The sequence below is a fragment of the Enhydra lutris genome, unplaced genomic scaffold, assembly GCF_002288905.1.
Source record: "Enhydra lutris kenyoni isolate GAN:26980312 unplaced genomic scaffold, ASM228890v2 scaffoldscaffold5, whole genome shotgun sequence".
Taxonomy (NCBI): domain Eukaryota; kingdom Metazoa; phylum Chordata; class Mammalia; order Carnivora; family Mustelidae; genus Enhydra; species Enhydra lutris.
The window spans coordinates 7,431,285-7,444,649 of NW_019154089.1; the positions used below are offsets into that span (position 1 = coordinate 7,431,285).

General features: G+C 38.5%; 1 protein-coding gene across 3 annotated transcripts in view; it reads left to right on the forward strand.

Annotated features, from left to right (window-relative positions):
* The window catches only part of LOC111140846 (AF4/FMR2 family member 4), a 106,980-nt gene that overhangs the window by 76,849 nt on the left and 16,766 nt on the right, over window positions 1-13,365 (forward strand). For all 3 annotated transcript variants that reach the window (XM_022493061.1, XM_022493059.1, XM_022493060.1), the window contains exons 7-13: window positions 1,077-1,125; window positions 3,251-3,305; window positions 4,149-4,186; window positions 4,619-4,781; window positions 5,862-6,779; window positions 9,991-10,079; window positions 10,678-10,918. In XM_022493061.1, coding sequence (XP_022348769.1) covers window positions 1,077-1,125; window positions 3,251-3,305; window positions 4,149-4,186; window positions 4,619-4,781; window positions 5,862-6,779; window positions 9,991-10,079; window positions 10,678-10,918 — 1,553 coding nt within the window. The remainder of the gene's footprint in view (window positions 1-1,076; window positions 1,126-3,250; window positions 3,306-4,148; window positions 4,187-4,618; window positions 4,782-5,861; window positions 6,780-9,990; window positions 10,080-10,677; window positions 10,919-13,365) is intronic.

A 13,365-nucleotide genomic window follows, 5' to 3' on the forward strand; every position in this document is an offset into this window, starting at 1 on the left:
AGGCCAGAAAGTTTGGGTTTGTTTTTTTTTTTTTTAAAGATTTTATTTATTTATTTGACAGACAGAGATCACAAGTAGGCAGAGAGGCAGGCAGAGAGTGGAGGAAGTAGGCTCCCCGTTGAGCAGAGAGCCCGATGTAGGGCTCGATCCCAGTCTGGGATCATGACCTGAGCTGAAGGCAGAGGCTTTAACCCACTGAGCCACCCAGGTGCCCCCAAAAGTTTACATTTTCTATCTGAAAATCTTCTAAGAATGTCTCATCTTGGGGCGCCTGGGTGGCTCACTTGTTAAGCATCTGCCTTCCACTCAGGTCATGATCCCAGCATCCTGAGATCGAGCCCTGTGTAGGGCTCCCTGCTCTGCAGGGAGTCTGCTTCTCCCTCTCCCACTCCTGTGCTTGTGTTCCCTCTCTCATGCTCGCTCTCTCTCTCTCTCTGTCAAATAAATAAATAAAATCTTAAAAAAAAAAAAAAGTCTCCTCTTTAGTTCTGTCCTCCTCCCCCCATAACTAAATGGCAAATGGGATCATAAGCTTCTCCTACTCTTTATTACTGTGTTTTTCACTTAACTATGTCTGTATCAGTGTAAAAATTCTAGCTCATTCTTTTTAACATGAAAATTGTGTTATATTGTATGAATGTACCATAATTTGTTTAAGTAGATCCCTCTTGATAGACATTTGTTTCTAGTTTTTGCTGTTACAAATCATACTATGATAAACATCTGTGTGTGAGTGTGTGTTTATGTATTTTTCCAGATATACCTGTAAGGTAAATTTTTTTTATCATAATTGCTACATCAGTGGATACGTGCATTTCCAGTATCAGTAAGATAATATTACCAGATTGCCTGCCAAAGAGATTGTATGAATTTATAATCCTACAGACAGCTTCTGAGCATGCCTATTTCCACCAGTATCTTGTATTTATTGGACTTTGAAGTGTTGCCAATTTGATGGAGGGACAGATTCCATCTTGTGTTGATTTACATTTCTTTGAGGGTATACTAATATATATTTTATGATCTAAATGGCCATACTGTAGTTGTTAATTTCTGCATTCTTTCTTTTGTTCTAGAAAGATACAATCCTTCTTCTAAAACTTCAAATGGACACCAGTCTAAATCGTATGTTTATTGCTTAATGTTTGTCTGTTTTGTTAAGAGTCTGTCTGTAGTGTGTATATATTAACCCAACACTTAAATATGTGTATTTAATCTTTTAAGGAAGGAGTAAGCAAACTTATGTAAAAGGCCAGACAGTGAAATAATTTAGGCCTTAGGGGCTTAGATGGTTTTTGTCCCAACTAGGCAGGCAGCTCTTCCATTGTGGTATGAAAGCAGATATAGACTGTGGGTGCGGTTGTGTTCCAATAAAACTTTAACTTTTTAACTTGCCTTAATTTGCTTACACCTCCTCTGAGATTACAGTTTTTCTCATCTCTTAGAGTGTTTGTGGGTAGGTTGATACTTCGTTTTTAATAAAGAAGAACGAACAATACAGGATTCTTAGTAAGCCCTCCATTTAACTGCTTTGTGTAGAATATTAAGTCAGCATAGTTTGTACTGTCTTTAAGTTTTCCTCCTTCTGTAGGTAAAACCAGGAGTATATATCAAAATGTAATCGGGCTAATATGTTGGATGATAATAAATTCCAGCTCAAGAAATGGACTTCTCAATTCCTAAGACAAGTTAACTCAGTGATTAAAACAAAATTCTGAAGAAGCTATGGCCACAGTGCTGGCTTTCGAAGCTATAACCTGTAACCTGTACTGAAAACCTCAGCCTCTTACGCTGAACAAAGGAAAAACTGAGAATGAAGTTATGTTAATGCAAGAAATCCCCCCCCCGCTACAGAATTGAAATTATATTCATATTTATCATATTTATTTGTATGCAAAGAACCGGTAAAAGCCTACCATATATGTGCGAATCACTTTGGTTGCTGAGGGAACAAAAACATGCCGGACCTTGAGCAGTCTGGTAAAAGCTTTGACATCTCCATGTGTGTGAACAGGTTCATTGAGCTGCCATTATTAAATCATAAGGGCTGAGAGAATTCAGAGTAAGTACATTTCCTTGCAGGATATCAGTCATAGAGATGCACTAAGCCCTTGTCCAAAAGAAAACTCTTTTTTTCTGTCCTGCTTAACTGGGCCAGCCTTAAAACACTATTCATAGTTCTGTAATCATCCGGTTACTTTGTTTCAAGGTGATCTTTTAGGGGATAATCTGAATTTGGGATCAGATATAGACACTCAGGGTAAGCTTTGAGGGGAAGTATCAGTAGTTATTGGAGTGAAAGAAGATTTCCTTTCCACTGATTGGAGACTGTCATGAGATTTTAAGAAGAAAGGTAATAGAACTATTAGTAATGAGAAATTAAGCATTTTTCTAGTGGTTTTCCCTAAGCTTTGTATTAATTTTTGTTCTCCTGTAAAAAGGCAAGGAATATTTTATGGGTCATTACTCAGATTCTTTATTTTAATGTTGATTTTATGACCTTAAGGGAAATTTAAATCTGTAATTTTACTTTGAAAAATGAATTTCAGAAACTATCAGTTTACGGAATTTGTGTGTTTTTTTTTTTTTTTTAATTTATCTGAACTTTAATCAAGGAAGATTTAGAACCTGGAGTTTATTTTTAGTTCATACGTGGTCATTTCTATTTTGTAGCTAAGTTTCTTACCCCAGATTGTTACTTCTCCAGAGAACAGTCGTCTTTCATACCAAGGCGTTTATGAACTAGTGCTTGGATTTTGTGTTCTGGTTTTCACAATTACGAAGTTGTATGAATCTCTTCGTGGAATATGAGGGACAATGAAAGAGAATTGCTGATACTTTCATTTTATCTTCCTTCTTTTTAGGAGTTTTATCTCTAGTGGACTGTTGGGTATGAGTATGATCATTTGTTTTAATATGAATGAGTGGGTGTGGATGCAGTTAGAAAAATAGAGATAACAACTGAGTTATAAGAGTTTGTAGAAGGTGGCTTATTTAATTAGAAAAGAAGGTTACATGTTTTACTTATGGAAAAGTGAGAGCTTTTGAAATGTACACTTCCTCCTTTCTCAGTTTTTACCCTGGCTGTGAAGCATACCAGGGTAAGACTTACTGGTTCTTTTCTTTTTTTTAATTAAATCTTTGTCTACCACCATGATTATTTCTAGAATGATTCGTAGCTATTTAATACTCTGGTGTGCCATAGTCCACTGTTAGAAAATTACTAATTCTTTCTGCCTTTTCCCTCTAGCATGTTAAAAGATGACTTAAAACTAAGCAGCAGTGAAGACAGCGATGGGGAGCAGGTGTGTCTACTGCTTTATGAATTTCCAGTTTCATACAGTATTGGTTTGCATTGTATTTTTTTTTAAGATTTTATCCATTTATTTGACACAGAGATCACAAGTAGGCAGAGCCACAGGCAAAAGAGAGAGGGGAAAGCAGGCTCCCCGCCAAGCAGAGAGCCCGATGCTCGGCTCTATCCCAGGACCCTGAGATCATGACCTGAGCCGAAGACAGAGGCTTAACCTCCTGAGCCACCCAGGCACCCCTGCATTGTATTTTATAAATATTAGAATCCAATGATACATACATGATTCATTTATTTAAAATAAGTTCCTTACTGCTTTCTGACAATAGAATGTTGTTATGTTCTGCTCTGTCTTTAAACTTTTTTTTATTTTTAAATTGGCTTTTCCTTACTACTTAATCATGGATCAGAATATTCTCATGACATGTGAGATTGTTGGCAAGAAGAACTTTTAACAAAGCTTTTCATCTTAGCTTGGCAGTTAGTTATTCTTTAGGTAACAACAGTGTGTCCTAAGTGTTATAGGTAAACATTGAGGCTACATTAGAGCTGCTAGTGTTCTATTAAGAATTCAGATATTGGGTGCCTGGGTGGCTCAGTGGGTTAAGCCTCTGCCTTCGATTGAGGTCATGATCTCAGAGTCCTGGGATTGAGTCTGCATCGGGCTCTCTGCTCAGCAGGGAGCCTGCTTCCTTTGCTTTCTCTCTGCCTGCTTATGATCTCTGTCAAATAAAATAAAATCTTAAAAAAAATTAATAAAAAGAATTCAAATATTTTCACATTAAGCAGATAGAGTGCTATTTATTCATTTGCATTCCCTCTCATGTTTTACTTTTAGGATTGTGATAAGACAATGCCAAGAAGTACACCAGGAAGGTATGCATCCTTTTATTTCTTGTTTTACTTGGAGGGGTGGGTATCACCTGATAGCATTATAGTAATATTATAATCGACCTTATAAAGTAAATATTATTGTATAGCGATTGTACAACCTTGTAAATTAACTAAAAATCATTGAATTGTACACTTAACATGGGTGAATTCTGTGGTATATAAATTATACCTCAGTAGAAATCTTTTTAAAAGGTAAGAGCTAATGGCTGAGCAGCATATTAGTAACTTTTTAAGAAATTATTTCATTTATAAATGACATTCTGGATTCATAGACCTGTAACAGCATAACAAACAGTAAACATTTTAAATAAAGTTGGTTGTCAGATTTGGGTGTTTTCCTGCTGTCACTGTAAAAAAAAAAAAAAAAACCAACAAAAAAAAACTTCTGGTCATTTATGTTTTATCTCTTTTTAGTAACTCTGAACCTTCACACCATAATAGTGAAGGCGCTGATAACTCCAGAGATGATTCTAGCAGCCACAGTGGATCTGAAAGCAGCTCTGGATCTGACTCAGAGAGTGAAAGTAGCTCCAGTGACAGTGAGGCAAATGAGCCATCCCAGAGTGCGTCTCCTGAGGTGAGAGGGAGGCAGGGTGTCTTCTGTAGGCCTCCCATGGCCCCTGGTGATGGCCACTTAAGACCTATTCCAAATACAAAAGGTGAAGGGAAAGAAGGTTAAGAAATTGAACTGGGTATCTTAGAGGAAGCTTAGACACTTAGTTTCATTGTTATTTGAGCAAACATTCAGTCTAGATTAGGAATTACTTGAGGTCATATTTCGGGTCCCTAAAATACTGGATTGGTTTAGTTTGGGCTTTCTTTTTATATCTCAGCATGGTAATTCATGTTATGTAGTTATTGTGAATAAAAGGAGTCTTATATTTTATAATTTTACTATAGGTTGATAAAATAAGGTTAAAAATCTCTATCAGTACCTACATCATTTGTTTACTTTTTGGAATTAAGTATATCCTATGGTCATTTGTAATTTTACCTTTGAAGTTAGGTTCCTAATAGGAATCTTTAATGTATGTCTGTCTGTTTGTTTATTTATTTGTTTATTTATTAAGATTTATTTATTTATTTGACAGACAGAGATCACAAGTAGGCAGAGAGGCAGGCAGAGAGTGAGGGGGGAAGCAGGCTCCCCACTGAGCAGAGAGCCCGACACGGGGCTCGATCCCAGGACCCTGAGATCATGACCCGAGCCGAAGGCACCTAGACACCACCTGTTTGTTTATTTTTAAAGATTTTATTTATTTGTTTGGCAGAGAGAGACACAGCAAGAGAGGGAACACAAGCAGGGGGAGTGGGAGGGAGAGAAGCAGGCTTCCCGCCAAGCAGGGAGCCGGATGCAGGGCCTGATCCCAGGACCCTGGGATCATGACCTGAGCCAAATGTAGATGCTTAACGACTGAGCCACCCAGGTGCCCCATCTTTAATGTTTAAGGACCCTATGTAATATCAGGCTTACCTTCTCATTCAAGTGATGAGAGCTCTGACAGTCAATATTCAGGCCTTTGCTTTAGTTCAGTCAGAACTGTGAATAGCAAATACCTTTGTGGTCTTAGACGTGCTTTTTCCTCTTCCTTGAGATCATTGAGGAGGGGAAAAGCTTCATTATTGACAAAAGCATATTTATTTCTCTGTTTTTCAGCCTGAACCACCACCAACAAACAAATGGCAACTTGATAATTGGTTGAATAAGGTGAATCCACATAAAGTGTCACCAGCTTCTTCTGTGGATAGTAACATCCCATCATCTCAAGGCTATAAAAAGGAAGGCCGAGAACAGGGCACTGGGAATAGCTACCCTGATCCGAGTGGACCTAAAGAGACGAGTTCTGCTACTCCTGGACGAGACTCTAAAACTGTACAAAAGGGATCAGAAAGTGGGCGAGGGAGGCAGAAGTCCCCTGCACAGAGTGACAGCACAACACAGAGGAGAACTGTAGGCAAAAAACAACCCAAAAAGGCTGAGAAGGCAGCTGCTGAAGAGCCCCGGGGAGGCCTGAAGATAGAAAGCGAAACCCCTGTAGACATGGCTACCAGCATGCCCTCCAGCAGACATAAAGCAGCCACCAAAGGCTCAAGGAAACCCAATATTAAAAAGGAGTCCAAATCTTCCCCTCGACCTTCTGCAGAGAAAAAGAAATACAAGTCAACGAGTAAATCTTCCCAGAAATCAAGGGAAATCATAGAAACAGATACCTCATCCTCAGATTCAGATGAAAGCGAGAGCCTTCCTCCTTCTTCACAAACTCCTAAGTACCCTGAGAGTAACAGGACTCCCGTGAAACCCTCCTCAGTGGAGGAAGAAGATAGTTTTTTTCGGCAACGAATGTTCTCTCCTATGGAAGAGAAGGAACTTCTTTCACCCCTTAGTGAGCCTGATGACAGGTATCCACTTATTGTGAAGATTGACCTGAATCTCTTGACCAGAATACCAGGAAAGCCTTATAAAGAAACAGAGCCACCCAAGGGGGAAAAGAAAAATGTGCCAGAAAAGCACACAAGAGAGGCTCAGAAACAAGCCTCAGAAAAAGTTTCCAACAAAGGCAAGAGGAAACATAAGGTTTGTAAAGAGTTTTTGTTGTTTTGTTTTTAAACATCAGAATCTGAAATGCAGTGGAAATCTCAGTAAGCCAGAAAATACCTGGTTGAGTCCTAGCTAGGAGAGAAAATAGAGGTTGAGCCTGAGACCCTGGGAAGGCTCCAGACCGAACCGTCTCTTGAGAACCAGTGAGCCTCTGCGTGTCTCCTTTAGTTTCTCATCCAGTAGGAAATGAGCCAGTGCTTCTGTTTAGCGTATGTGCTGGCCAGGGTGGAGGTGAGAGTAAAGCAGGGATTGCAAACTGGCCTTCACAACGTTCTTAACCTTTTGATTTTAAATGTCTTTAGTTGGGATATATATTTTCCAGGTTGTGACAACCTTTAACATTCCCTTCTCTTTTATGCCCAGACCAAGTAACACCTTTGAAACTGCTAATTCCAGCTTCCAGATTGATTCACCAATTTGCACACCTCCTTAGGAACTTACCAGTTCTCTGTACATATCTGTGCTCCAGCTTATTTCCCTTTGCGAACACCCGTATCTGCAAGTTCACGACTAAATACATTTGCTCACACACGGCCAGCTCCTGTCCTAGATTTACCTGGGGTAATTTGGATTTAGAGGTGAAGCTTGGTATATGTTGAAGGTCAGCCTTTTTAGACCCAGGAGATGTAAAAACCCACAGATGTCTATGATTGGAAGATAAGGGATGTGTAATGAAAAGAGCTGAACAACTTTCATGTATAGACAGGGATTCTTTGGGAAAAAGAGTTTGATCTTTCAGCTCTAGTGAGAAATTTTTAGAGAAGTAAATTTTAATGATTTATATTGAAGAATAGTGTGATTTCTCCTGATACGTATGTGTGAATATGATCATATAATACCAAAGAGGTGAGCAGGTGGACAGATGGGTACCAGAATAGTTGTACCAGGTAGACTCAGAGCAAAACCCCAATCCCAGCTGACCTGAGAGTCTCACATGAGAGGATAGAAATAATAAAGCATTTTCTTAAAATGAAGTGAGCTGGAGGTCTTTCCTCCTTTTCTTAAGACCACAGTATATTGTGCAGATGATGAAGTATATTTGAACAAACTAGAATAATACCCTTTTTTCTTAGACTCTTCAAAAATTGAAGATATTTAAAAATTTGGATTTATAGAAAACTGAAGCTTACTACTTTGGGTGATATACCTAATGAGTTTCCATTATTGTATTATAGGGAAGCTTTTTCGGCTGGTAAGTTTAGGCTCCTGGCCCCTCTAGAGCTACAACCTCAAGTTGCTGGACGTTGTTGCAGGATTTAATTCATAGACTTACATGAAGTAAGAGCTTATAAATGATGGACTATGCTCTTTAGAAAACTAAGGAGCTTAATGGAATTAAGAATTGGTCCTCTGGTGCTTGAAAAGTATTACATATTCTTTATAAGATTTTATAAAATATAAATAAAGTCTTAAAAAAAGATTTTATAAAATATAGAAATACAATATAGAATGCCCTTTTAATTCTTTTGTTTAAAATTCTGTAGTATATAACTTAAAATGGAAAATCCCCTTCTAAAAGAATTGCTCATACTCTTTCCCTTCCCCACATCTCATTGGCATGTTTTATTCCTCCCATCCTTTTTATGTCAACACGTGTAAGTTGGATTTTGATTTTATAAAATCAGGATCAAGTCTGGAAACATGGTAATGATTTTTGAGATTTATGGGCTTTGGTAAAATTAAGTGTCAGGGACAGTTCTTGAAGATAAAGCAGATGGTACTGAGAGAGGAATCTCAGCCAACGGTAATGAAGGATGTAGATTCTTTTGTATCATGTTTTTATGTGTCCACTTTCAATCATTGGTGTAGAGAACAGATTCTTTTGTTATGGCAGAATGTTTTGGATTCTTGAGGTCTGATATTTAAAGCAATAGGAAAACTTAGACTCAGTCAGGAAGGTAGCTTTGGCAGTTATACATGGTCTCACAGCTTTTGTTTCAGCAAAAAGAATTTTTCACAATCATTAGGCTTGGCTATAATAAAAAATAATGGACAGTAACAAGTATTGGCGAAGATGTGGAGGAGTTAGAATTTTCATACAGTGCTGTGGGAATATAAAATGATAGGTAGCCGCTTTGGAACAGTTTTGGCAGTCTTTAAAAAGTTAAATACAGGGACGCCTGGGTGGCTCAGTTGGTTGAGCGGCTGCCTTTGGCTTGGGTCATGATCCCAGCGTCCTGGGATCGAGTCCCACATCGGGCTCCTTGCTCAGCAGGGAGCCTGCTTCTCTCTCTATCTCTGCCAGCCACTCTGTCTGCCTGTGCTCGCTTGCTCTCTCTCTGACAAATAAATAAATAAGATCTTTAAAAAAAAAAAAAAAGTTAAACACAATGTTAATTTATGACCCAGCAATTCCACTCCATTCCTCTTAGGTACATACCCGAGAGAAGTGAAAATATGTCTACACAAAGACTTACACTTGTATGTTCACAGCAGTATTACTTATATTAGCCAAAAGTGGAGACAGCCCATATTGTGATTAACTGATAAATGGATAAAAAAGTGTGATACATGATAAAATGGAATATATACAGGTATAACCACAAATGAAATCCTGATACATGCTACAGCATCAGTGAACATGAAAAATATTCTACTAAGTGAAAGGAACCAGACACAAAAGGCCGCAAATGTGATTCCATTTGTATGAACTGTCTAGAATAGGCAGTACCATAAAGACAAATATATAGGTTAGTGATTACTAGAGTCTGGGGTCGAGGGAATGGGGGGAATGCCTGCTGAAGGGCACAGGTTGTCTATTAGATGATGAGAATGTTCTAGAATTGTTTGCAGTAATGTTTGTACACCTCTGTGAATATACTAAAAGTCATTGAATTGTGAACTTTTAAAGGGTGGATTTTATGGTATATGAATTATATCTTAATTATAATTTCTCACACACACACTCACACACACACACACCCAAATCATTAGGATGAAAAGATGTCACTTAAAAGACTGTAGGAAATGTTTCAGTGTTTGGGCTCTGTTTCTCTAAAATAGACTTCTTCCCAGCCTTGAAATTGAGTTTACTGAGCCTTATTTAAATGAATTCTTTTCATTTCATATTTATCTTCTTTCTGGAACTTATCAGGGATAAATTATTTGAAGGTGACTCCTGCTGGAAACTCAAATTAGATGAATAAAAATCAAATACAGTAGTTGCTTTTCTCTGTTTTTCATTTAGAATGAAGATGATACCCGAGCCAATGACAGCAAGAAACCCAAAACAGAGGACAAGAATTCGGCAGGTCACAAGCCATCCAGCAACAGAGAGTACGTCCCCAAAACATGTCACGTGTGTTAATATGTGTATGTCATTTGCCGTTGGGTACTTTGTAATGTGCTCTATATGTCATGTCCATGTAGATGTTGTACATATACCAACCAGTAGTAGAGGAGGGAGCTGTTAGCTAATTGCAATGGAAAGTTTTTAAGATTCAGTCTCTTCTTCCTTTCTTCTTTCTGTAGCGGAGTAAGGTTGAGTACAGGATAAGAATTAAAGTAAAGTTTTACCACTTTCTGGCTAGATGATAAGCTTATCTGGATCTGTCAAGAGACCAGTTTCTAACTTAGGAACTTCGTATCTTCATCATTCATCTTCTCATTTATGTAACCAGTATTTATTGAATACTTGTGTGGCAGGCCAACATTAAGGTACTGGGTATACATACAGCCAGGGGGTGGAAAACAGGTAAGATGCCTGCCCTCATGAAATGTACACTCTTACTTTGTTTTGTAGAAATCATATGTCCTAATACTTAAATAGGGAGAAATAAATTTGTCTTGAAAGCAGGCAGAGAGAAATAGAAAAAAATCCATCACCCCCATATGATGGTGTTAGAGAAATGAAGGCTTTTGTTTGATTTGGCAGGTCATCTAAACAAAGTTCTGCAAAAGAAAAGGATTTGTTGCCCTCTCCCACGGGGCCTATTCCCTCAAAAGATCCAAAAACAGAGCATGGCTCTCGGAAGAGGACTATTAGTCAGTCATCTTCTTTAAAGTCAAGTAATAATAGCAACAAGGAGAATAGTGGCAGCAGCAAAAACAGTTCCTCCACATCAAAGCAGAAGAAGACTGAAGGGAAGACTTCCAGTAGCTCTAAGGAGGTCAAGGTAAGGCATTGGGAGTGTGAGCCTTTTGAAAAGCAATCTCATTGCCTTAGGAATTCTCTGAGGTGGCATTGTGCTTTGATGATCTTGTAAATCTCTCATTAAATTTATAGGCTTGTGGGGCGCCTGGGTGGCTCAGTGGGTTAAATCCTCTGCCTTCAGCTTGGGTCATGATCCCAGAGTCCTGCTCCGCAGGGAGCCTGCTTCCTCCCCTCTCTCTCTGCCTGCCTCTCTACCTACTTGTGACCTCTCTCTCTCTCTGTCAAATAAATAAAATCTTAAAAAAAAAAAAAATTTATAGGCCTGTGCATTTTTACTCTCAAAATGTCATAATCTTGATAACTAACGTATGCAGTTGACCTGAGTCTGTGAAAGCAGTACTTCACCTGGCCACGTGCATATTAAGACAGAAACCCATAATTGGAAAAGTTGATTTTGGAAGAAAGTAGTTGATTATGATCTAATTATAAAGTGCTCCACTTCTTATGGTTGAGTTGTCTGTGATTTGAAGTTGGCTTTGGATTTTTTAGAATTAGATTTTATAAGCAAGTGTATTACATAAAGTGATAAAGCAGCCAATTTGGCTTTGATTCATGGAGAGAAAATTCTTCAGCTGAGCTAGTACTGGAACTATTCCTGGAGCATGCTCTTAATATAGGGTACTGTTCTTCATGTTTTATGGGGGAGAAGTGGATCATAGACGTTCTTTCAAGGCTGTACTTTATTAGACTTTCACCCTCACTTTATCTACTAGTTTATTTACATTATTTTCTAAACTGATCAGGAGCAAACTCTGACAAAATTAAGAAAACACCTAGATTTTTAAGGATATAATTTACTGGGTTGTTATTTGTGACTTGAGTAAGCAAAAGTTTAAGAGTTGAAAAAATTCACCATTAAAGATAGTTACTCATGCTTATTAAATGTGGCAGTTTAATGAAGTCTTTAAAATTGAGGTGATTTTAACTGTGAACAACGGCTCAAATTGAGATATACAGATGGCTTTTTCTCCACATGGACACCCTTACGTAGTAGTTTAGAGGGTTAGTCCTAGTGTCCTTAAGGACCCTGAGTGTCCTCTTGGCCTCCTTCACCGTCCCAGTTCTGTGTCTACCTGCTAACTGGCTCTTTCTCCATTTTCCATATTTCACCATGGGATTTGAGGCCTGAATGCTTATTTCTTAAAATTTCATACCATTCTCTCTCTCTCTCTTTTTTTTTTTTTTTTAAAGATTTTTATTTATTTGACAGAGCACAAGTAGGCAGAGAGGCAGGCAGAGAGAGAGAGGAGGAAGAGGCAGGCTCCCTGCCGAGCAGAGAGCCCGATGTGAGGCTCGATCCCAGGACCCTGGGATCATGACCTGAGCCGAAGGCAGAGGCTTTAACCACTGAGCCACCCAGGCGCCCCTCTCTTTGTCTTTTTTAAAGATTGATTTATTTGTGGGCATCTGGGTGACTCAGATGGTTAAGCACCTGCCTCAGCTCAGGTCATAATCCCAGGGTTCTGGGATTAAGCCCCTTATCAGGATCCCTGCTCAGCGGGGGGCCTGCTTCTCCCTCTGCCTCTCCTCTGCCTGCCAGTCCCCAGACTTGCATGCTCTCTTTCTCTATCAAATAAAATCTTTTAAAAAATATATTTATTTGAGACAGAGGGAGTGTGTGCCCGAGTTGGGCCAGGGAAGAATTTTAGGCAAACTCCCTGTTGAGCACAGAGCCCAATGTGGGGCTGAATCCAACGACCCCAGGATCATGACCTGAGCTAAGATCAAGAGTCAGAGGCCTGAGCCACCCATGTGTAACCCCCTTCTCTCTTTAAATACATTCTTTAAGTGAACTCACCTGTTCGTTTGGTTTTTTGCTCTCATAGGTAAAACTGTGTCTCCTCTTTATTGGTTTGTCAGGTCCTTGAAAGCAGGGATTTGTATCTTGTTTTGTGTTTTCTCCATTGCTGCTTAGCTTACTGGGTAATGAGGAAATATTTGTTGGATCAAATGTAGTTATTTGGTACTGTGTTGTTACTGAGAGAATATAAAATATAAGCCCTGACCACTTTGATTTCAAGATCTTAGGGCTTTTAACAATTACTAAAATCATTAATGTTAGTCTTGGCAATTTCCAGTTTAGGCAATTATAAATGGGTTTATTAAAGAGAATCTAATTTAGTTGGAAGATATGCTTTTTCTTATTTTAGCTAAAGGAAAATTACATATAATGGAAAACCAAAATTACATATAATTTTTATTTTGTTTTTTTCTGCATATTTGCTCATATTATCAGATATCTGAAATTTGGTTCCATAAAGTTGTTCGTTACAGTCTCTTACTATGCTTTTGGTATCTCTAATATCTCCACTTAGGTTCCCCCTTTTGTTCTTAATATTAGTTCTCTGTGCCATTTCCCTTTCTCCTTGATCAGTCTCATCAGAGGCTTATTAGTTTTACTTGTCTTTT